General features: G+C 45.0%; 2 protein-coding genes across 14 annotated transcripts in view; one reads left to right on the top strand and one right to left on the bottom strand.

Annotated features, from left to right (window-relative positions):
• The window catches only part of MTNAP1 (mitochondrial nucleoid associated protein 1), an 18433-nt gene extending 10812 nt beyond the window's left edge, over positions 1–7621 (bottom strand). For 6 of the 10 annotated variants that reach the window (XR_001887766.1, XM_017884616.1, XM_017884610.1 and 3 more), the window contains exons 1-3: positions 7111–7213; positions 6551–6656; positions 2853–4375 (exon numbers count right to left, since the gene is read on the bottom strand). Coding sequence is in view for 8 of the 10 variants with exons in the window: in XM_017884616.1 (XP_017740105.1) it covers positions 2853–4368 (1516 nt within the window). In the remaining 2 variants the exon portion in view is untranslated. The other 4 variants (XM_017884617.1, XM_017884611.1, XR_001887767.1 and 1 more) reach the window with 3 other exon arrangements.
• The window catches only part of VCF1 (VCP nuclear cofactor family member 1), a 29175-nt gene continuing 11643 nt past the window's right edge, over positions 7452–24983 (top strand). For 2 of the 4 annotated variants that reach the window (XM_017884621.1, XM_017884620.1), the window contains exons 1-2: positions 7452–7768; positions 12758–12857. In XM_017884621.1, coding sequence (XP_017740110.1) covers positions 7548–7768; positions 12758–12857 — 321 coding nt within the window. In that variant the 5' untranslated portion in view covers positions 7452–7547. Of the gene's footprint in view, positions 7769–12108; positions 12190–12757; positions 12858–24983 lie in introns of those variants that run through there. The other 2 variants (XM_017884623.1, XM_017884622.1) reach the window with 2 other exon arrangements.

Raw genomic sequence — 24983 nt, 5'->3', positions numbered from 1 at the left:
AAAAAAAAAAAAAAAAAAAAAAGATGTCTGAAGCTCAGATTCCTTATGAGGAATGAGAGGGTGGGACAGTGGTGTCACCTCCGAGCTGTTAAGAGGGCTAAATGAGATAATGTATCTAGCATAATGATAGTCATAGTCATTGCAGATAAACGTCAGGTCCCTCCCTTTTTTTCCTCTAAAACGAAAAGTGTGTATCAGGGATATTCCTAAGCACTATAAAATATAGTACAGAAAATACACAAGTCCTTCAGCTTGCTAGAGAGATTTATCATGGGGGGAGTGTGTGCATCTGCAATTGAAAAACACACAGAAGGCGGGCACAGTGGTTCACGCCTGTAATCCCAGCACTTTGGGAGGTTGAGGTGGGCAGATCACCTGAGGTCACGAGTTCGAGACCAGCCTGACCAACATGGAGAAACCCCATCTCTACTAAAAATACAAAATTAGCCAGGCGTGGTGTCGCACACCTGTAGTCCTAGCTACTTGGGAGGCTGAGGCAGGAGAATCGCTTGAACCCAGGAGGCAGAGGTGAGCCGAGATTGCGCCATTGCACTCCAGCCTGGGCAACAAGAGCGAAACTCCGTCTCAAAAAACAAAGAAAAAAACAAAAACCCTCACACAGAAAAGAATGGCACTATAACAAACGTGGTTTTAGTTATGGTGTATTTTCTACAACATGATTTAGTGGAAAGGATTAAACTAGGCCTCAGGAAACTAGGTTCTCCTTGCAGCTCTACTATTTATTGGCAACACAAAGTTGGACAAACCACTTATTCTCTCTGTGCCTGTTTCATCATCTACAAAATAGGGATAAATTCACTCTGCCCACCTCTCAGAGTTGTGTGGCCAGAATAAAAATACAGATAGAGGCACTCTGAAAACCACAAAGCAACACAAATGTTAACATAATTAAATGTGGTTTTTTTTTGGTTTTGTTTTGTTTTTCTTTCTTTTTTGAGACAGAGTCTCTCTCTGTGGCCCAGGCTGGAGTGCAGTGGCGCGACCTCGGCTCACTGCAAGCTCCGCCTCCCGGGTTCACGCCATTCTCCTGCCTCAGCCTCCGAGTAGCTGGGACTACAGGCGCTACCACCTCGCCTGGCTAGTTTTTTATATTTTTTAGTAGAGACGGGGTTTCACCGTGTTAGCCAGGATGGTCTCGATCTCCTGACCTCGTGATCCGCCCGTCTCGGCCTCCCAAAGTGCTGGGATTACAGGCTTGAGCCACTACGCCCGGCCAAAATGTGTTTATTATGGAGAAGGGGCTTGACTTTGTGACTACAACTTTGTACAAAAAAGTCTAGACGTTAGGCCTGTTTATAGAAGGTAGTTAAAGAAAATGTAGCTTTGGGCTAGCAATGTTCTGCTCTTAGTACACATCCATTATTGAGACCAGGCAAATAGAGGTTTAGTGAATATGACATCATTTGCAAAATCTACCAGAGGAGAAAACGATTTCCCTTTAGGAACAGATAATATCAGTTTTTCTCTTGCAAACCTATTCTGAGTTGTTACAGGTCTCCTGTCAAAATAAGCATGAAAGCACCAATGACCACTACACAAGAGAGGTATGCTACCTTACAATAACCCTGCCCCTAGAAAAGCTTAAGAAATGTTATGTATTTTAACTAGAGAGGTGGTCTAGTAACTAAAAATGAGATTCAGCAGAGAAAAGCAAAGATATTTCAAATGACTGTCAGGAACTTCCTAGCTCGTTGGGCCTTGGTCTTCCTTCCTGTTAACCTATTCCAGCCATCAGCAAGGAGCTTCTAGGAAGCTTCTGAAGAGTCTGATTCATAATCAAGGTGAGTTTCAATGTTCAGTCTTTCGCCCCAAGTCCCTCTTACCTCATCTCTCCTGTTTCCAGGCTCAATCACTGGTTTTACTCTTGCGTCCTAGTCTTTGTGGCCTACATTTTTTCTTTTGTTTTTGGTCACATCCTCTATTTCTGGTCCTTGATCGTCACTGTTCATTTCCTGAGCCTCCACTTCCACTTATCTGCCTTGCTTGCCCTTCTTACCTGGCTAGTTTTACCTGTGTCCTACCACCTGCGTCCTACTTTGCTACTCTAAATTCCTAGATGTTGCATTTGCCTGAAACCTAGAACCCATTTCTTGTCCTGTAAACTTAGAACCTATTTCTTGTACAGCCTGGTCCTGACTGGATTCTGAACACAGTGCTCATTCTATCTAGTTGAATTTTGAAGTCTTTATGTTTTTCTCGAGTCTGTTTACCCATCCAGTTTCTACCGGACATGCCTCTTCTCAATGCAGAAACTCAGCTGCTTTCATTATCGCCAGCCTGCCCTAGTGTAATCTTCAACTCTTAGGGGAGAGAAAAAGAGAGGGATAAACCACCACTACTGACCCTGAAGCAAGAAGTAATGTTTTCAGGCCAATTTTTTTTTTTTTTTTTTTGAGATAGGGTCTCACTCCCGTCGCCCAGGCTGCAGTGAAGTGGCACATACCCGGCTCATTGCAGCCCTGACTTCCAGGGCTCAGGTGATCCTCCCACTTCAGCCTCTCAAATAGCTGGGACTACAGGTGCGCCACCACACCCAGCACATTTTTTGTATTCTTAGTAGAGATGGAGTTTCGCCATGTTGCCCAGGCTGGTCTCGACTCCTGAAATCAAGTGATTCACCTGCCTTGGCCTCTGCCTCCCAAAGTGCTTAGATTACAAGTGTGAACCACTGCACCCAGCCTCTTTCAAGACTTTATGTGCAGTCTAGTGGCATGCCTAGGTGAAAATAAACTAAATGACTGAAAATGTTAGTATCTTGACCCTTATACATTCAAAAGGCAGAGAGAGCATTTTGGATGGGACAGACGGCAATTGAAAAGAAGCTTGCTTACCTTGTGAGAGTCTTTCCCCCTGGGGAGTCGTAATTTGTGGCTTCTGGGCCATTGCATTCCAACGCTGAGGCTTCCCTGGCAACACCCCTAGTCCAAGGTAACCAGGATAGAGCTCTGGAAACCACTCCAGTCCCACACAGCTGAGAAGGGTCTTCCTGCCAGCAGCTGCAGCGTGATTGGTGAGGGGGCTCTGAGGAGTGTGACGCTGGTCTGAACATAAAGGACTCTGGCACCTAGTGTGTGATGCTTGGAGCTGACTATCAGATTTGGGGTCCGGAGACACCTGTCCCTCGGGACTCTCCATTAATGCCTTTACATCAGGGACACGATTATGATTCCAGGCTTCTGCTTTCTTTTCTTGAAGAAATTTTGTAGCTAGAGAAGCAAGACTTTGACTACTTGACTGCGATACAGAATGAAACTCATAAGTTGTCTCCCTTGGAATGAACAAACTTAAATGTGATCCTTCTCCTTGAGACTTCTTTTCTGTGACTGAATCATTGGTGTTGAAATTCTCACAGCCATGGCTCATGACAGTCCGTTCCTGCTTTTCTGTTGCAGACACACTTTTCTCTGCATTTCCTTTGCTCCCACACGTCTCTACTCCAAGAGTAAGTCCTTTCTCTTGTTTCTCCATGACTTGGATTTTACCCAGTGAGCTCATTTTAAGGCTTAAAATGAGTGATTCTGGGTTCTTTTCTGGAGTCTCAGTAACTGTAACATCAATAGGGACTCCTGAGAGGTGATCCCTGCCTTTGGAATCTCTCTCATTGCTTAATAATGACATTCTTACCCTTTTAACCTCATCACTGACATTCTTTGGAGAAATATGACAATCACCAGTAGGCACGTCTAGTAATTTTACTAGAAGTTCCTGTCTTTGGGGATCAATTTTGTCCAATTTCAGGTCACCAGAGGTAGTTTGTACATCATTAGGTACAGCTGAGGAATATTTTCTATCTTGATTTGACAAAGAAGGTTCTATCGAGCCAACCAGTAAAGACGCTCCAGCTTCTGAAGGATTACGTTGACTTTCTCCAAATTTAGACAAATCTTTGGCAAGTTCTGTTTTAGGAGAGGTTTTCTCTGATGCATAAAACTGAGCCTTGGTTTCTTCTTTGAAAGTAGTCTTTGGCTTAGTATTTTTTAACATTTTGAAGGATGGTTGGATTGGATTCTTGATGTCTTTATCTGCCTTTGTGGTAGTTGCTCTTTCCAAACCAACAGCTGGTAGTGGAAAGGTCTTCACTGTCTGTTCGGGTTTGTCCATCATCAACTTAGAATTTCTTTCTTCATTCTCTGTCTCTGACTCTTTCCCTTTAGCTTTAATTAAATCTTTGATTGGCCCTTTCATTTTTTTAGCACGTGGGAGTGTAGCTGGCTTGGACTGATGAACTTTTTGATCAGTAGGTATGGTTGATCCTATCATCTTACAGTATGGCAAGTGGGATTTTAATCGTTTAAATGGCTTCTTACAATAAGGACACACTTCCATTCTGGGTGGATTATCACTCATCCTATTCCTGAAAAACGTAAATGTGAGATTATGAGAAGCACATAGTTTGTAAACATCAATATTTTACTTGTGTGTTGTATCTTTTAAATTCATTTGGAACAAGCTAGATGTTTGCTACTTAAGGTTACAGCAAGTCAACTAGTCATTATATGAGGATAAAAAATTGTTTAAAAACCCATAAATACGTTATTCAAGGACAGAATGGTAAAGAATAAAAAACTTAGGCCAGGAACCAAAGGTTATTTATTTATTTATTCTGGAGACAGAGTCTCACTCTGTCACCCAGCCTGGAGTGCAGTGGCACAATATCTGCTCACTGCAAACTCGGCCTCCCAGCATTAAGCAATTCTCTTATCTCAGCCTCCCAAGTACCTGGGACTACAGGGGCATGCTACCACGCCTGGCTAATTTTTTGTATTTTAGTAAAGGCGGGGTTTCACGGTGTCTGTGTTGCCCAGACTGGTCTTGAACTCCTGAGCTCTGGCAATCCACCCGCCTCAGCCTCCTAAAGTGCTGGGATTACACGTGTGAGCTACCACACCTGCGCCCGGCCAAAGGTTATTGATTACAGCACAGGTTTCCAAAGTGATATATGGAATATCCACTAGGGTGTAAGAAGAAAATATTAGAAAATACTAGAATTCCCACAATCTAAGAATGAGAAATGAAGCTCTACTAACATTTAGTAATATGCATATATATACACACACACAGATATACATAAAATGTATGTATAATACACAAATATATACATGGTAAGAACACAGCCCTGTTTTTCACTTATAGTTTTTTTTTTTTTTTTTGAGACGGAGTCTCACTCTGTCACCAGGCTGGAGTGCAGTGTTGGCTCACTGAAACCTCCATTTCCCGGGTTCAAGCGATTGTCCTGCCTCAGCCTCCCAAGTAGCTGGGACTACAGGCACACGCCACCACGCCCAGCTAATTTTTGTATTTTAGTAGAGACGGGGTGTTCACCATGTTGGCCAGGATGGTCCCTTGATCTCCTGGAGCGTGTGGTGGATCCGCCCTGCGCCCTGGCCTCCCAAAGTACTGGGATTACAGGTGTGAGCCACCACTCCTGGCCTACTTATAGTTTCTAGTACAACAGATTACTGGCAAATTAGTTTGACATCTTTGTTAAATATATACCATGTAAAAAATTTTAAAAAACATTTATACCATGTATATTTGTACCCGTTATTCTTTAGAGTCCAGAAAAGAAAATGTTTAATTCTGATGTTTAGTTGAAAGGTATTTCCTTTCTACATTTCTTATTCTTTCTATAAAGTTCCAGAGGGCAAGAAACCTATCTATCCTGCACACAGCTGTATGTAAAAACCTAGCACTGAGCCTGGCATACAATATTTGCTTACTGAATTCTTTAAACGATTAAATATTATTCAGTACTACAACTGGTAATATCTCTGACCACCAAAGAGATTAAAAAAGGTGACTGAAACCATTCACAAAACAGACACAATTTTGACCAACCCATTCATTAAAGCAACCAACCCACCTTATCCTGTATGAAGTCATTCAAAACAAAACTGTTTTCTGCCAACAGATTACAGTAATCATTCTTACTTTGTTGTTGTTCGGTCTTTTTTTTTTTGAGATGGAGTCTCGCTCTGTCTGTCACTCAAGCTGGAGTGCAGTGGCACGATCTCGGCTCACTGCAACCTCAGCCTCCCAGGTTCAAGCGATTCTCCCGCCTCAGCCTCCCGAGTGGCTGGGATTACTGGGATTACGGGCCTGCGCCACCACGCCTGGCTAATTTTAGTATTTTTAGTAGAGACGGGGTTTCACCATGTTGGCCAGGCTGGTCTTGAACTCCTGACCTCAGGTGATCCACCCGCCTCGGTCTCCCAAAGTGCTAGGATTACAGGCGTGAGCCACTGCGCCCGGCCTGCTGGGATTACAGGCGGCCTGCTGGGATTACAGGCGTGAGCCATCAGTCTTACTTTGTTTGGAGGTACACACTAACAATAGGATGAAAGCCACAGACTGTTTATTTACAAAAATACAAATGAAGCCAGTCCATGGACCTTCGGCTAATAACGTTAGAAAGGGCTTGACACCTGCTAGACGCTTCTGCCTCCACTCCACCTCACACTCAATCCTACTTGAAACATCTCGGTACATTCCCACGGTAATGTCTATATGTGGCTGGCTGTTTACTTACCCGAGCTCCTCTAGGAGGATGCTAGTTTTGCGGGTGCTTCTCCCGGATCCCCATTCTTCCCCGATCACCGTTCCCGAGCGTGGCAGAATGAAACGTGAATGTCAGCCTGTGTAAGACACGATGAGACAGGTGACTTGGCAGCACGCGTAATGAGTAAATGCGGCACGGTACTGAACCAAATACAAACACAGGTTCCGGAAAGCAGAGAGTTAAGACCTCCCAAGCCTCTGGGCTCAAGGAGGACCTCAACAGTTCCACTGATCCTCACCCTCACCTCCGGCGCTCTCCAGCCACCTTTCCCTCCTCTGGCCGCCCACCTCCCCGCACCCTTTCTTTCCCTGAAAGCTGTTCTGATTCTGCCACCGAAGTGGATGGGGTCGGCCCGGCGTTCCCGCAACCCCACCGAGGGGCACCTCCTGCGGTTCCAGAAAGACCCTCCTCCGGCCTCGGCACCCGATACCCCCCGCCGGCACCCGATTCCCTCCCCTCTCCGCTCAGGACAGTCTTCCCCAGACCTAGAACGTGGGCCGCGGAAGACAACCCCGCCCTTGTGAGCTCACCTCAGACGACCGTCCTCATCTCGGAAGACCCGAAAGCCCAGGCGGCCCCGGCGACAAGCCCCCCCAGGGAAGCCCCCCAAGCGCCTGCCCAACCCCCGGCCAGGGAACCGCGTCAGGCCGTCTGCACCACTGCCGGATAGGTCCGCCTATTTTTAAAAAATGTTACCTCACACGGATTCAACTCAAATACTTGTATGATATTATTATGACATAATTGAGTTTATTTGAAACCTGGCTTGACTTTCATACCGTACCCTCCGTTGGCTGTGAACAGGCGAGTGCTTCCGCCACCCCAGGGGAGGTCCTTTCTCCCAGAAGCTCCTAGTCGCTCCTCCCCCTCCGAGCCCGCCTCTTCCCGTGGGCGGGGTTACCGGTCGGCGCGGTTGGGATCGTGCCACTGCGCAGCCGCGAGAGGGCGGTACCACGGCGGCAGCGACATGGGGGGGCGCGGAGCAGACGCCGGAAGTAGCCGTGGTACGGGTCCGACTGAGGGGTACTCGCCACCGGCTGCGTCCACCCGAGCGGCTGCGAGAGCCAAGGCCCGAGGGGGTGGGCGTGGCGGCCGCCGAAACACAACCCCCTCTGTTCCCTCTTCTCGCGGAGCGGCGCCGCGTAACTTCCCTCCGCCAGCTGCCATGAGCGAGCGCCTCCGTCCCAGGTGAGAGGGAAGGGACCCCCTTTCCACTCGTCGCCTGAGGATCTGGGAGATGGAGCCGAGGGGGCGCGCGAAATGGGGGTCGGAGCAAGTGTGGACCCGGCAGGGCTCCCTGTGGGGTGCACTGCGGGCCAGGGGAGGAGGGGAGAGGGATGCGCGAGTGTTCGGATGCTTGGTTCCTGTGGGTAGCTGGAAGGTGACTCTCCGGGGTCCAGGTCTCCCGCCCCTCCATCTTTTTACCCCCCTATCTTTTCCTATTTGGAACGAAGTGTGATCGGTCCCGGAAGAGAGACGGTGGCCCTAAAGCTTCCCTGTCCTAAATTTAGGAGGGTGGGGGGATGGGAGAAACGTCTCATCTTGGAGAGGGAGCCCCCTCAGGCTTTTGTGAGGGCACCGGGCGGGGAGCTGCCGGCTCCCCAAGGTCAGAAAGAAAGGTTGGGCTTAACCCCGCAGCAGGGAAAGATTAGGTTAGACCGAAGAACTTGTGCTATGAACGGTTGTGAACATAGAAGGGCAGATGACCAAGGTGGGTTATAGATCCTCTCTTGACTGTAGCATTAAGAACAAGCTGGATTCTAAACTGTTTGGATGCGGGGCCGTTTGACTCCGAAGGCGGGAGGTAGGATTTTATCGCGATGCACTCACTCGCTGCCTTCCCAAGGGAGCCTGGCCTCGGGACCTGGGTATTAAATTAAGGGTTCTGTGCTTGACATGTACTCCTAGAGTCCGGACTAAGTTGGGATTTCTTAATTTTTTTCTCCCTCTTAATTTCCTCTGCAAGAATGTGTGGAGGAGAAAGTTGGGAAGGGTTACCTCAGAATGCTCTTCATGTTACGGTCTTTCCACAAGGATCCTTCTCTGAAATAGTTATTTCACGGGATAGAAGTTCTCAAAAGTATCCTGAGTTTATTTGGTCCCATGGTGAAAACCTCGGGTTCCCCAAGCTGCTGCATGGGATTATTGATTTGGGTCATGGAGCAAGTGGAGCATAAAGCCTCTCTTTGTATAGAAAAGAAGAGTGGACTAAATTTGAAATTGGGGGCCCCATTACAGACATGCTATGGGAATTAGGAACAAGCGCTTTAGATATGGTGAACCTGACCCGACTGCTGCATGATTCTTTCCCAAACCCAGTTTATACTTACGGTGTTCTCTTGGGGTGTCTCACATCTGAAAAAAAACTAAATATTTCCTACAAATAAAAATTCTACTGTACACAACTAATCTGAATGCATTTATACTGGTTGTAGATTCCTTTTATCTAGTACACAAATAATCTCAACATGTTTTAAGTAAGTTATTTGATTTGGACAGGCTTTTCTTGCCAGTGTTTAATGGAGTCTGATGGGCCAAGCTCTGCCAGCTCTAGGATGGTCTAAGATGGTAGTTTTTTGGCTGGGCGTGGCGGCTCACGCCTGTGATCCCAGCACTTTGGGAGGCCGAGGCCGGTGGATTACCTGAGGTCAGGAGTTCGAGATCACCCTGGCCAACACGGTGAAACTCCGTCTCTACTAAAAATTCAAAAAACTTAGTCTGGCCTGGTGGCGGGCGCCTTAATCCCAGTTACTTGAGAGGCTAAGGCAGAATCGCTTGAACCCGGAAGGTGGAGGTTGCGGTGAGCCGAGATCACTGCACTCCAACCTGGGCAACAAGAGCGAAACTTCATCTCAAAAAAAAAAAAAAAATGATGGTTTTTCAGTAGATTGGATAGCCGCAGAGAGGTGGGTGTGTGGTGAGGGAGTCCCTGCTTGTTGATTGATTGGTTGGTTGATTGACTGATTGATGGACAGAGTCTAACTCTGGCGACCAGGCTGGAGTGCAGTGGCCCCGTCATGCCTCACTGCAGCCTCAACCTCCCAGGCTCAGGTAATGCTCCCACGTCAGCCTCCTAACTGGACCACAGATGTAAGCTATCATACCCAGCTAACCTTTGTGTTTTTGGTAGAGATGGGGTTTCACCATATTGCCCAGACTGGTCTTGAACTCCTGGGCTCAAGGAATCCACCCGCCTTGGCCTCCCAAAGTGCTGGGATTACAGATGTGAGCCACCTCACCAGACTGGGAGTCCCTGCTTCCACAGATCCTTTCTCTCTTATATAGAGAGTATTTTTTTAACAGTAAGAAAGAGTTCTGTTACTTTTAAAAATAAAGTTTGAAAATCACTAGTTTCCATACTGTTTTTGTTTGTTTTGAGACGGAGTCTCGCTGTGTTGGCCAGGCTGGAGTGCAGTGGTGCAACCTCAACCTCGGCTCACTGCAACCTCCACCTCCTGGGTTGAAGCAGTTCTCCTGCCTCAACCTCCCAAGTAGCTGGGATTACAGGCACGCGCCACCACGCCCTGCTGTTTTGTATTTTTAGTAGAGACGGGTTTCCCCATGTGGGCCAGGCTGGTTTCGAACTCCTGACCTCAAGTCATCTAGCCTGCCTCGGCCTCCCAAAGTGCTGGGATTACAGGTGTCGGTCACTGTGCCCAGCCCATACTCTTAAGATTATTTCTATGCCCAGTCTCTAGGAGATGACAGGAAGGTTGGAGAGAAATGAAATGATGCAATGTGATGGAATCAGCCATCTTTAGAAGTAGCAGATGCTAACCGGTAATCTGCACCTAGAAGGTTAGGGGAGAATATAATCAGTTGTAGGGGTGCCTGCTAAAATTATAACCTGGTCTGTGGCATTAATGCCAAAAACCGTAATCTGATTGATTGAACCGATAGGGATGAGCATGAAGCTGTAATCTTGCCAGTTGTTAACACCATTATTGAAAGAAGAATGTTTCAAGGATGAGATCTGCTAAGAGCCTAGAAAAAGGCAAATAACAGGTAGAACTCTTTCTTAATCTGGTACCATCCAAAGGAGAAGGCCACCAGCAGGCCAAAGAGATTATTCTGGTACTTTGAGAGATCAAGTAATTTATGAGGCAGGGATATTTCATGTGACTCTCCCGGAGATTAGTTGAAATCCACAAAACAAGCTCATCTTTTTTTGTTCTTACACTTCCTCTGCCATGCAACCTCCTTGACATTCATAGTCTTGGCCCTGGAAAGATCTATTCCCCATTATAAATGAGGAGATAGCAAATTTTGATCTGGCTCATAAGTTTGGTTAGAGTGACTCAGCAGCCCAAAGCCCAATCAGCTGTTGGCACGCTGATAAAATGAGTGTGTGAGGACCAGCAGCTGCTACTTATTCGATGAGTTTCTCTTTGGGTGTCAACTGGCCTCCCAGCGGACGTTGCTTTGCCTCTGCAGAACACTCCCACGCAAATTCTCTGATCATATTAGGATGAAATTAGCAGTTTCTTGATTCAGATTTATGATAAAAGCACGTCTGTTTAGTGATTATTAAAACCTGGTATTCATCTTTTTTTTTTTAACCTCCATCTACTTCAGAGTAATGTGCAGCTAAGATGTGATCTCCTAAGAGAAAGGTAGGGAGCAGAAATGATGTCTTAGAATGAGGTAAACTACATAGCCCAGTGCAGGATGGTTGAAGCTTTATCAGAACCACACACTTTTTATTATTCCAAACTGAAGCTGAGATCCATACTCATTCTTAAAGTTAGACCTATTCAGAATGTTGCAGAGTACAGAGAATTGAGCTCAGGGTGATCATTTATTTTCTCCAATATTCAGACCTCAACTCAAAACCTTTAGGATTAAAGACCTGCCACTGTAAGCCACCCTACTCTTATAGAAAGTGTATAATTATATAGAAGACACTATATCCTCCAATTGTACATGCTTTCCAAAAGCTGTGTGTCCACACTAGCCTTTTGTCTCTTATCTATAGAAAGCTGAAACTTGAAGGGTTTTTTAATAGGTGCTGCTGCCACGTACATACAGACCTCTAGCCTGTGCTGCTGGGGAGAATGTTCTGCAGTGACAGGAATGTCCTTTATCTGTGCTGGTCAGCGCAGTAGCCACTAGCTACACGTGGCCACTGAGCACTAGAAACAGGGCTGCTGTGACCTAGAAACTGGATGGTTAATTTTAGTTAATTTAAATGTAAATAATCATAGGTGGCTAGTGGCTACCATATTGGACAGTACAGTTCCGGGCAATTTGACTTAAAATTTTACCTCCTTTAATTTATTTATGTTTTCTAACGGGTTCAGAAATCGTTTTGACAGCACATAATTCTTAAATAGAGTACATACAAATTTGGTCTTTCTTGCACATCTGAGAACACTTGCCTAAGAAAGATGTGTGATTTTTCTTTAAACCTGGAAATTTTAAGCAGCTTATGCTATAATCTCATAGTAACAATCTAGTGAAGTAATTGTTATATCATAATACCAACTAGTGTTGCCAGAATAATCAGGTTAATGTGACCAAGAGGTACCTTTATAAGGGTTTTCAGGGCAAATAGGCAAAGACAGCCACTCTTATTTCAAATGTTGTCATATGGAAGGGAGTACAATTAGGTAACTCGGAATTGTAATTTCAGGGAGTATAGAAAGAAGAAAACCTTAATTAGGTTGAAAGCTTAGTCATTAACCTCTTCCTGTTCTTGTTTTAGTCCCAACAGACATTTAAAATTGTTAAGCCTCTTTTTAGAAATGAGTTTTACTAATTTAAGCTTGACCTTCCTGCTGCTATCTTGTATTTTTGCGCTTAGTGTCCCGTGATGGTGTACTTGCAATCAATAACCTATCGGGATATCATATGGTGAATTATGTTTTCTCAGGTGAGAGGGCAAATTTATATGTGGTTTTTTTTTTTTTTTGAGTCGGAGTCTCGCTCTGTCGCCCAGGCTGGAGTGCAGTGGCCGGATCTCAGCTCACTGCAAGCTCTGCCTCCCGGGTTTACGCCATTCTCCTGCCTCAGTCTCCCGAGTAGTTGGGACTACAGGCGCCCGCCACCTCGCCCGGCTAGTTTTTTGTAGTTTTTAGTAGAGACGGGGTTTCACCGTGTTAGCCAGGATGGTATATGTTGTTACGATTTGCAATTCAAGTGTCCAAAACATCAGTTCTCCATGTGATTTAATTTCAGGAAAAGGAGAAGGAATGGCAACGAAGAAGACAACCATCTTCCCCCCCAGACCAAAAGGAGTAGCAGAAACCCTGTCTTTCAGGATTCCTGGGACACAGAGGTAGGACGTGTGGCCACATAGTCTTGTTTTCACTGCTTCAGTGAAATAACCCAGTATCTGCTGTGTAATTACATTTACTTAAAGAATAATTTTAAATGACCTTACTTGATTACGATGGTTTAACCTTTCTTTTTCCAAATCAGGACCTCTTTGAGGAAACTGTGTACCCTCTCCCCAGCAAAACAGTACATATCTGCACATAGTCATACATGCACACACTGATTTGTATTTGTTAGAAATTTTGTGGCTCTTTGAAAGCCTATGTTTGAACTCCCTGTTTTGTATTTCAGCAGCCAACTTCTTTTCTGCTAGTTTATAAACCATGAATTGTCCTTAAGATAAACGTATTTTGTTGCTTCAATTCAAATGCCTTTTTTTTTTTTTTTTTGAGACGGAGTCTGGCTCTGTTGCCCAGGCTGGAGTGCAGTGGCCGGATCTCAGCTCACTGCAAGCTCCGCCTCCCAGGTTCACGCCATTCTTCTGCCTCAGCCTCCCGAGTAGCTGGGACTACAGGCACCTGCCACCTCGCCTGGCTAATTTTTTGTATTTTTTAGTAGAGACGGGGTTTCACCATGTTAGCCAGGATGGTCTCGATCTCCTGACCTCGTGATCCGCCTGTCTCGGCCTCCCAAAGTGCTGGGATTACAGGCTTGAGCCACCGCGCCCGGCCTCAAATGCCTTTTAAGAGAAACTTTAAGCATGTAAAATATGTAAGGTATGTGTATGCAAAATCCCATTTTTCAGTGTTTTTACTTTTCATTATTTTGTTCTGAAAAGAGCTCTTATGGTGAGAGGGAAGGGGAGGTGGGTGTTCTTGAACTTTTTTACAATTTTCGATTTCCTGAAAGAGTGCTTCAGTATGCAGACTGAGGATCAATTTTCTGTGCAATTGGAAGGCTGCTTTATGCTGGTGAAAGGGAACCAATGTAAAGTAATGCTGCTATTAAGTTATGCACCTAGAGATTTTGATCCTTAACGGTTGTCACACTAAGAGAAAAGCCTCAACAACAAAGAGCCCTAGCCTCATAACTCACAGTAGAATTTGTCCACACCCAAATAGTTTGTACTTAATTAGTTCCTGATAATAAGATTTGACCTATATCCAGTCTGTCTTTGCCAGCAATTCAAAGTAACTCCCCCAAGGGGGAAAAATTGGGAACTTTCGTGGAGGTAACATTCATTCAGAGACAGTGAACAAGTGCAGAATAGAATCCTTCTGTGTGGAGACCTGAGTTTCTATAGCTGTTTTTCCTCCTTTAATATTTTCCTGGCCGAGCGAGGTGGCTTATACCTGTAATCCCAGCCCTTTGGTAGGCCGAGGCGGGCAGATCACAAGGTCAGGAGTTCGAGACGGTCCTGGCCACATGGTGAAATGCCGTCTCTACTAAAATACAAAAAATTAGCCGGGTGTGGTGGTGCGCGCCTGTAATCCCAGCTACTCAGGAGGCTGAGGCAGGAGAATCGCTTGAACCCAGGAGGCAGAGGTTGCAGTGAGCTGAGATTGCCCCAGTTTACTCCAGCCTGGGTGACAGAGCAAGACTCTGTTTCAGAAAAAAAAAAAAATATATATATATATATATATAGATAGAGATAGATATAGATATAGATATAAAATTATAATTATCAGCAAGGTAATTGAGCTTGTTTAATGTAATAGTTGGGGAATCTCAGGGATGAAAGAAAACAAGATTAGAGGCTACCATGAATATCTAATGATAAAACCCTGTAATAGTAATTGAGTTTCCATTCTTTTGAACTGTAAGACTGTTCATTAAAAGAATATGCAAAGATTACTTTAATGGTGTTGGCATCAGTATTTCCTTACTTGTGTCTGTATGTAAGTCCTGCTATATGATGTTCATTTCAGTCAAGGGTATGGTAGGTCTAACTCTCTGTATTAACATGTTTTTCCTGTATCTGCCAGTTTTGAAGCCTGAGAATAGCAGTAGCAATTGCCATCTTTTTCTTGCTTTTATCTCTTCGTTAAAGAAAGAAACTGTCATCCTTTTAAATAATTAACATTTCTGATCTCTTAAGTAAGGCAGATATTGTAGTGTTGTTTTTTATTTTTTTATTTGGTTTTTTTTTTTTTTTTGGTGCAAAATGACCTTTACTCTCTTTCTAAAATCTATGCATTGGGCTCACAGAAGAAAACAATGTCTTGTTACTCAACCTCCTGGGTTCTCTAGCTTGTCCTTACTTGTCCAAAGAAATTCAGTTGTTGAGCCACTCCGTAATCATCATCTGAAGGAAGGGCTAGATTGTCTTTCTTCTCATTTAAAGTCATTACTGGTAGTTTCTGTCTGAACTCACTGGTAGATCACCTAATGGGGTGTTATAACCGTTAGTTTCAGCCTTGCTTACTGAACATTGACCAGAATAGCCTGCTGTGCTGTCCTGTGCTGTGCTGTGCAGTCCTGTCCTGTCCTGTCCTATCCTATGCTGTACTGTGCTGTGTTACGCTGTCCTGTCCTATCCTGTGTTGTCCTGTGCTGTGTTACGCTGTCTTGTCCTATCCTGTGTTGTGCTGTGCTGTGCTGTGCTGTCCTGTCCTATCCTGTGTTGTCCTGTGCTGTGTTACGCTGTCTTGTCCTATCCTGTGTTGTCCTGTGCTGTGTTACGCTGTCTTGTCCTATCCTGTGTTGTGCTGTGCTGTGCTGTGCTGTCCTGTCCTATCCTATGTTGTACTGTGCTGTGTTACGCTGTCCTGTCCTATCCTGTGTTGTCCTGTGCTGTGTTACGCTGTCTTGTCCTATCCTGTGTTGTGCTGTGCTGTGCTGTGCTGTCCTGTCCTATCCTATGTTGTACTGTGCTGTGTTACGCTGTCCTGTCCTATCCTGTGTTGTCCTGTGCTGTGTTACGCTGTCTTGTCCTATCCTGTGTTGTGCTGTGCTGTGCTGTGCTGTGCTGTCCTGTCCTGTCCTATGCTGTACTGTGCTGTGTTACGCTGTCCTGTCCTATCCTGTGTTGTCCTGTGCTGTGTTACGCTGTCTTGTCCTATCCTGTGTTGTGCTGTGCTGTGCTGTGCTGTGCTGTCCTGTCCTATCCTATGTTGTACTGTGCTGTGTTACGCTGTCCTGTCCTATCCTGTGTTGTCCTGTGCTGTGTTACGCTGTCTTGTCCTATCCTGTGTTGTGCTGTGCTGTGCTGTGCTGTCCTGTCCTGTCCTGTCCTATGCTGTACTGTGCTGTGTTACGCTGTCCTGTCCTATCCTGTGTTGTCCTGTGCTGTGTTACGCTGTCTTGTCCTATCCTGTGTTGTGCTGTGCTGTGCTGTGCTGTGCTGTGCTGTCCTGTCCTATCCTATGTTGTACTGTGCTGTGTTACGCTGTCCTGTCCTATCCTGTGTTGTCCTGTGGTGTGCTGTGCTGTGCTGTGCGGTCCTGTCCTGTCCTATCCTATGTTGTGCTGTGCGGTCCTGTCCTGTCCTATCCTGTGTTGTCCTGTGCTGTGCTGTGCTGTGCTGTGCGGTCCTGTCCTGTCCTGTGCTGTGTTGCATTGCGCTGTGCTTCCTGGCGGTAGTATTAACAAGCAACAAGGACAAGTGAATGATGAGAGACCTAGAGAAGGAAAAGGCAGAGGGAAAAATCTTTTAAAATGGAAAGTTAAGCCCCAAATAATTAAGTTTTCACTACTGGAATAAATGATGATGTTTGTAGCAGCAAAAAATGAAGTTTAGGGACATTTGGCTGCTTTTTGATGATTGTGTATAAAAGGGAAAATAAAACAATTCATTTTAATTATATTAATAGTTTAGACAATAAAATATTTTATTAATAACATTACTAATGAAAATGTTTTCTTTTAATTCTGAGGTAGGGCCATGAGATCAGTTTCCTTGAAACTAAGTTATGTAAGAGAAACCATTTCCTATGTTTTCCCTGAATGAATAAGCTCTGTCAACCAGGCTGGAGTGCAGTGGCGTGATCTGAGCTCACCACAACCTCTACCTCCCAGGCTCAAGCAGTACTCCTACCTCAGCCTCCCAAGTAGCTGGAACTACAGGCACATGCTACCACGCTGGATTAATTTTTTTAAGGTCTTTTTTTTTTTTGTAGAGACGATGTCTCACTATATGGCCCAGGCTGGTCGTGAACTTCTGGGCTCAAGCGGTCCTCCCACCTCAGCCTCCCCAGAATGCTGGGATTACAGACTTGAGCCACCATACCTGGCGAGAATTCCCTTCCTTCCTTCCCTCTTGCTCCCCTCCCTTCCCCTCCCCTCCTCTCCCCTCCCCTTTCCTTTTCTTCCCTTCCCCTCCTTCCTCTCTTCCTTTCTCCCTCCCTTCCTTCTTCCCTCCCTCCTTTCCTTCCTCCCTTTCTTTTCTTTCTGACAGGGTCTCCCTCTGTTGCCTAAGCTGAGTGCCCTGGAATGATCATGGTTCACTGCAGCCTCAACCTCCGGGGCTCAAGTGATCCTCCCACCTCAGCCTCCTGAGGTGCTGGGACTATAGGCGTGTGCCACCAAACCTGGCTAATTTTTTAAATTTTTTGTAGAGACAGGGTCTCACTATGTTGCCCAGGCTGGTCTTGAACTCCTGGCCTCTTACCCTCCTCCACTGGGCCCGGCCAGGATTCTCTTTCTTCTCCTTTTTTTTGTTAACCTGGCTGATTAATAATTCTTTTTCTTATAACTTGAACTTTGTGAGGAATTTTGTTTTAATTCTAAGAGAGATTTAAAAGTTACTTACAATTCATTTCTAAAAGTTAACCTTTTCTCTTAAATACAATAATAATGGCAAGTACTGGGAAGTATGTGAGGTGTTTTATTTATGTTAAACCATTAAATTGTGCCACAAGTAAATCACAATTATCTGTACAATGGAGATAGTATTTGCCTCTTCTTTCCTAGATGCTATAAAGCTAAAGAATATGAACTAATTTGCTGGATTAGTTATGTAGAGAGAAACTTGATGTGTACAAAAGTTAATGTGCGCGTAAATGGCTTCTTTCTCCCATTTTATTTTTTTATTGTTTATTGTTTTTTGAGAGGGAGTTCTGCTCTTGTTGCCCAAGATAGAGTGCAGTGGCACAATCTCGGCTGACCGCAACCTCCGTGTCCCGGGTTCAAACGATTCTCCTGCCTCAGCCTCCCTAGTAGCTGAGATTATAGGCATGTGCCACCACAACCTGCTAGTTTTGTATTTTTAGTAGAGATGGGGTTTCTCCATGCTGGTCAGGCTGGTCTCGAATTGCTGACCTCAGGTGATCTACCTGCCTCGACCTTCCAAAGTGCTGGGATTCCAGGCGTGAGCCACCACGCCTGGCCTATTTTAGTAGGTATTATTATCTCCACTTTTCAGATGGAAAAATTGGCACACAGAAAGATAGTCACTTGTCCAAAGAACACAGCTAGTAAGAGGCAGAGAAGGAGTGGAACCCCAGGGCGTGGTTGTCGGGCTGTTGGCTCCTGACCATGTGTGCTCTCTCAGAAGATAGAGCAGAGGTTCTGTGAGACTTTGCTAAATATATCCAGGAGCAGCTAGGACCTAGTCTTCTCTTTTTTTTTTGAGACAGAGTCTCACTCTCACCCAGGCTGGAGTGCAGTGGCGTGATCTTGGCTCACTGCAGCCTCCACCTCCCAGGTTCAAGTGATTCTCCTGCTTCAGCCTCCTGAGTAGCTGGGATTACAGGCACCCGCCAGTTCGCCCAGCTAATTTTTGTATTTTTAGTAGAGATGGGGTTTCGCCATATTGGCTAGGCTGGTCTCAAACTCCTGACCTCGGGTGATCCACCCGCCTCAGCCTCCCAAAGTGCTGGGATTATAGGTGTGAGCCACCACGCCCAGTCCTAATCTTCTTTTGAATCAGGAACAGAGAAGAGCAGTGTTCCTTCTCTTTTTATCTAGAAGATGTTTTTTTCAAGTACATGCCATGATATGATCTTAGCTATAAAGCAATTTTAGATTTCTAGCAGGAAGAAAAGCAAAAATAAATAAATAAATAATAAGTCGAGGTCTTGTGTTTTTTTCCAAATCTCTGATTGGTGCTTGAATTGAAGACTTTGAATTTTAACTCCAGTAACTTGGACTTAATGACTTACAAGCCTTAGAATACTCTTTTAAGTTGAAATATTTGCTAATTTAATTTTTTTTTTTGAGACAGGGTCTTGCTCAGTTGCCTAGGCAGGAGTGCAGTGGTGCTGTCATGGCTCACAGAAGCTGTGAACTCATGGGCTTAAGCACTCCTCCCTGCTCAGCCTCCCAAATATCTGGGACTACAGGTGTGCGCTACCACACCTGGCTAGTTTTAAAATTTTTTTTGTGGCGATGGGGGTCTCCTCATGTTTTCCAGGCTGATCTTGAACTCCTGGGCTCAAGCAGTCCTTCCACCTTGACCTTCCAAAGTACTAGGATTACAGGCATGAGCCACCATGCCCAGCCTAATGTTTTGTTTTGTGTAAAGCCACTTTGGATGAATCACGTTAGTGAACATCTATCTCAGGCTCAGTTTTCTCTTCAGTGAGCAAGAAGTGAAATGATTTTATCAATTTTTGTCTTTCTTTCAAGTCCTGATCTTGGACAACTATTTGGATGGGTAAAACTACTTAGATTTAACTTAAATTTTTTTTAGGGTCTGGTCTTTTAGATTGAATTCTGTTATTTACATGTAGAAGGAGTAATGTTCTTTACTTTCAGTTTTAGTATTTTTATCTACAAATTACATTAGAAATTACTGTGTAAATCTGGCTTCTGTTACCTAGGTATATGCCTTATAAAAAGTGCTTCTATTTGAGTAAATAAAAGCAATACCTTCTCATCCTTGGGAGGGAAGAAATTAAAATCCAGATTTGACTGGGCACGGTGGCTCATGCCTGTAATCCCAGCACTTTGGGAGGCTGACGCGGGCACATCATGAGGTCAGGAGTTCGAGACCAGCCTGACCAACATGGTGAAACCCCGTCTGTACTAAAAATACAAAAATTAACTGGGCGTGGTGGCGCATACCTGTAATCCTAGCTACTCAGGAGGCTGAGGCGGGAGAACTGCTTGGACCTGGTAGGCGGAGGTTGCAGTGAGCCGAGATTGCCCCACTGCACTCCAGCCTGGGCAACAGAGCGAGACTCCATCTCAAAAAAAAAACCCTAAATTTAAAAAAAAAGCAATACCTTTTAAAAGTACAAAGACCTCAATTTTTTTAAATACCTTTAACTTAGCTTAATAAGATCATTTTGATTTTTTAGACCAGTGTGAAGTAATGTCAGATAGAGAGTGAAAAAATGTGGAGATAAAAAAGAAGTGGCCGCTGGGCCATGTATAATCCCAGCACTTTGGGAGGCGGAGGCAGATGGATCACCTGAGGTCAGGAGTTCGACACCAGTGTGGTCAACATGGCAAAACCCCGTTTCTACTAACAATACAAAAATTAGCCGGGCGTGGTGGTGCACGCCTATAGTCCCAGTTACTCAGGAGGCCTAGGTGGGAGAATCACATGAACCTGGGAGGTGGAGGTTGCAATGCACTCCAGCCTGGGTGACATAGCGAGTCTCCATCTCTGAAAAAAAAAAAACAAAACAGAAGTGGCTTACCTAGGACAGCTTCAGCCCCTTTCTTGTCTCTACTAGAAAGGAAACTTTTTGATGTTAATAATATTAAAATCCTAAGGGAATTCTTAGTGGGAATGCAGAAATGTGAGAAATTAAAAAATATTAGAACCAGGGGATCCATGTATCATAAAATTAGGAATCTGTAAATTCATTTGTTTTAACTGATAAGAATTAGCTGAGGGTTAGGTGATTTTATTTATTTTTTATTTTTCTTATGTTTTTTTTTTTCGAGACGGAGTCGCGCGTCTGGCACGCGCAGGCTCGGAGTGCAGTGGCCGGATCTCAGCTCACTGCACAGCCTCTGCCTCCCGGGTCTCACACCATTCTCCCTGTCTCAGCCTCCCGGAGCTGGGGCTAGCAGGCCGCCGCCACGTCGCCCGGCCTAGTTTTGTTATCGTTTTTTAGGTAAGACGGGGTTCACCATGTTACGCCAGGATGGTCTCGACCTCCTGGACCTCGGTGATGCCGCCCCGTCTCGGCCTCCCAAAGTGCTGGGATTACAGGCTTGAGCCACCACGCCCGGTCGATTTTTAAAAAAATAATGTGAATTCATATGACAATAGGAGTATTTAGAATAATTTTTTTAAATGTTATTTTAAGCTCTTCATTCTTGCTCCTTCTCATCTTTAATCCATCTTAGAGTAGTAGTATTAATAGTTCTAAGAGACTGATTTGGTCGACTCTTTTCAGTGGAACTGTTAGGGTTGTGTGTTTAGAACCCTGTAGCAAATTAACTCTGAAATTAAGTTTTTTTTTTTTTTTTTCCTTTTTTGGAGACAGGGTCTCACTCTGTCTCCCAGGCTAGAGTGTGGTGGGTGGTATGATCATGGCTCACTGCAGCCTTGACCACCTCAGGCTCAGGTGATCCTCCCACCTCAGCCTCCTGAGTAACTGGGACTACAGGCACACACTGTCATGCCCAGCTTATTTTTATATTGTTTTTGTAGAGACAGGTTTTCACCATGTTGCCTAGGCTGATCTCGAACTCCTGGACTTACGTGATCCACCCGCCTCGTCCTTCCAAAGTGCTAGGATTATAGGCATGAGCCACCATGCCTGGCCTGAGATTAATTTCTTAAAAGTTCCATTCAAAAGGAAAGAACAGTGCTGTTAGTCTAATTTATAGTATACATTTACTTTGCTTACAGTTTAAGTTCTTGATATGTTTGTAAATACATCAGCTCACAGCATAGTAAGCTACCCCAAGCAGTTTCGTTGTTTTTTTTGTTTGTTTGTTTGTTTGTTTGAGACAGAGTTTTGCTCTTGTTGCCTAGGCTGGAGTGCAGTGGCGCCATCTCAGCTCACCACAACCTCTGCCTCCCAGGTTCAAGCGATTCTCCTGCCTCAGCCTCCTGAGTAGCTGGGATTACAGATGCTTGCCATTATGGCTGGCTGATTTTTTTGTTGTTGTTTGTATTTTTAGTAGAGTTGAGGTTTTACCTTATTGGCCAGGCTGGTCTCCAACTCCTGACCTCAAGTGATCCACCTGCCTTGGCCTCCCAAAGTGTTGAGATTACAGGCATGAGCCACTGCGCCCAGCCCTGCTTTTCAAATTAAGAAGAGAAAGCATTTGGTTCTAGATAATATACATGTAGCTCTCTTCTTATGAAGCAGAATGGCTTAGTGATTAATATTTCTGCCTGGGGTGGGGGTGCTTTCTTAAGGTTATTAGTAGAAATAGTGTTGGGAGTGATTTAGTTACTGCCATGGGTGTAAGTGAGTTGTCTCTTAAACTGACTTTGTACGGTGGGAAAATAAAGGCAGGCCTGGCTGAGAGACCAAAAGGCTTCTGTGCCCTTTGATGTATCATTTGAGCCCTTTGGACTAAGAAAATGAACTTCAACTTCCCCGTCCTGTGCCTCACAGTTTCGTTGTATCTGCCCCTCTGCCAAAGAGAGTAGTGTGTCCTTCTGCCTGTTTGCTTTATATTCTCTCAGGACTCCTGAAAGCTTTTTCTAGTATTTCTCCCTTCTTTTCATCTCTTCAGATTCCTTTTACCCACTCTTTCTTTCCCTGGTCTGCTAGTGGGCTCTTTTCCCCACTCACCTCCTCTCTGCTTTGTTTTCCCCTCAGCTTCCTGTGCGCCTTCTCCCTCTCCCTTCACGACAGACACCTTCAGTTGCCTGCAGCCACTGCTGGGACTTTCTCATCAGCCTTCCCTCCCTTCCTCTCTGGATCCTGGCTTCCTCCTTGACTCCGCTCAAACTTTTTGCCAGGCTCACTAATGGTCTTTCCATTCAGCAAACAGTTCCCGAATACCTGCTGTCTGCCCAGCACTGTCCTGATGCTCCAAGTCCCCTGTATCTTCTTCCTCTCCTTCCGGAGTTCTTTCCTTCCCCCTCGGGGGTGCAGCGTGTTCTCCTTCCTTGCCATTTCCACAGTCCTCCTGGGCATGCTTTCCTGCTTGTTGTATTATGAAAGTTCCCAGTAGGGCTCTGCTCTCAGACCCCTGACCTCATTCATCTCCCACAGGTTCCTAGGATCCCCACTCATAAGTATAGACCTGAGCCAGTCTTACATGCTCAGGACCCACGTGTTCTTGCAGCCCTCATGGCTCTTGATAATCTAGCCATCACCTCTTGCGCAGTTTCCCTCTCACTCACTCCTGCCAAGTGCCCACCCACACCACTCCTTGCTTTTCTGAGATTGCTTTTGTTCCCATTGGTCATACCCTGCCTATGAAAATTCTTCCTCATCCTCCTGGGCCCAGCTGAGACACTATTCATGGTAAGGAGCCTTTCCTAGTACTCAGTCAGCATCCATTGCTGGATTCCCGTCACCACAGTAGCTGTGAACGGTTGTTACCAATAGATATGGTGCCACCACTTTCTTGATTCAGCTCAGTAAATATTTACTGAATGTTTCAGCAGCCCTAGTGGAATGACTTGTACATAGTAGGCACACAAACATTTCTTTGCCCAGTGGTTGGATGTGAGAACAAGCTGCGCCCTCCTTTTGCCAGCATGGTGCTGAGGTGGGGCCCTGGCGTTTACGCTTTAAAAAGCCCCTAGTGGCCAGGTGCAGTGGCTTACACTTACAATCCCAGCACTTTGCGGGGCTGAGGCAGGAGGATATCTTGAGCCCAGGAGTTCAAGACCAGCCTGGGTAACAGTGAGACCCCCGTCTCTACAAAAAATAGCTTGGCATGGTGGCATGCACCTGTAGTCCCAGCTACTCAAGAGGCTGAGGTGGGAGGATCATTTGAGCGTGGGAGGTCAAGGCTTGAGTGAGTTGTAATCATGCCACTGCTCCAGCCTGAGTGACAGAGCAAGACTCTTTTTCAAAAAATGAAATAAAAAGCCCATAGGTAATTCCAAAATATTGTATCATGGCAGTTCTCTTCTGGGTCTTACTCAGATGTCTGCAGTTACAAGGATACAATGGTAGATTTATTTATTTATTTATTTTTGAGACAGAGTCTCTCTCTGTTGCCCAGGCTGGAGTGCAGTGGTGCAGTCTGGGCTCACTGCAAGCTCCGCCTCCTGGGTTCACACCATTCTTCTGCCTCAGCCTCCCAAGTAGCTGGGACTACAGGCCCTCGCCACTGCACCCAGCTAATTTTTTGTATTTTTCTTAGAGACGGGTTTCACCGTGGTCTTGGTCTCCTGACCTCATGATCCGCCCACCTCGGCCTCCCAAAGTAACTGGGATTACAGGCGTGAGCCACTGCGCCCGGCCCAAGGTAGATTTTATTATTGCCAAAACTAACCTAGAATCCTTCTTTTTCACACAGATCTTCAAATCAGGACTCTTTGTATATTGTTTAGAGAGATTCTTGGCCACAGCCTTCATAAATTTATCTTGATTGTGTTCATAGACCTGCAAGGGGTTTTCATTTCACAGATCATGCACAGCTCTTTTCTCTTTGGATTGCTAATACAGATTTGTCATGAAAACAGCCTGGTCACATGTCATGTCAGCACTAAGTCTAAATGGACAATTCAGAGAAAAGAAAATGAGCTTTGTAACCACTGATTTTGTTAAACTGTTTGATGAGTCTGTAAGGCGTCAGGATCGTAAGAGTGGGATTCCTATTTGATGGTCCTTCTCAGTCCCAAAGTCTTTGGACCCTTGTGTCTCTTTTGGTAAAAGAATTTGCTGTCTCTTCGAGAACAGATGTGACAAGGTAAACACTTCTCTACCAAGATAGCAGTTTCCATTTCCAAAGCCATGTAGCAAGCAGTGGCTTTTGCCCTTAAGCAATCTGATACTAAAAAGCTTCAACTAAGTGAGGGAAATAGGATTTTTTCCTATTTCAAGATTTTTACTTGAGGAGACAAAATGCTTTACTTCTGTATATATCTTAAGGCACTGATACAGACTTCAAATTTAGTTTTATGCCTTTTGGGTTAAAAGTGAAGAATGGTCTTTCCTTTGTCCCACAAAGCAGATGACTTTGGTGGCTGACAGTGTTAAGATCAACTACAGTAACTTAAAAAAAATTTTTTGACCCTGTTCCATAGAAATGCTTTATTTTGTAACCCAGTACATACCAAATATATTTGTGAATAATTGAAAGAAAACTTCACAGAACAATATCCTTATGTCGCACACTTTGTTTTCCTTTTTTTTTTTTTTTTTTT

This window comes from Rhinopithecus bieti, unplaced genomic scaffold (genome assembly GCF_001698545.2).
Source record: "Rhinopithecus bieti isolate Rb0 unplaced genomic scaffold, ASM169854v2 scaffold_13400, whole genome shotgun sequence".
Taxonomy (NCBI): domain Eukaryota; kingdom Metazoa; phylum Chordata; class Mammalia; order Primates; family Cercopithecidae; genus Rhinopithecus; species Rhinopithecus bieti.
The sequence above is the reverse complement of the archived record's forward strand: the minus strand, read 5'-3'. Positions and strand labels throughout refer to the sequence as shown.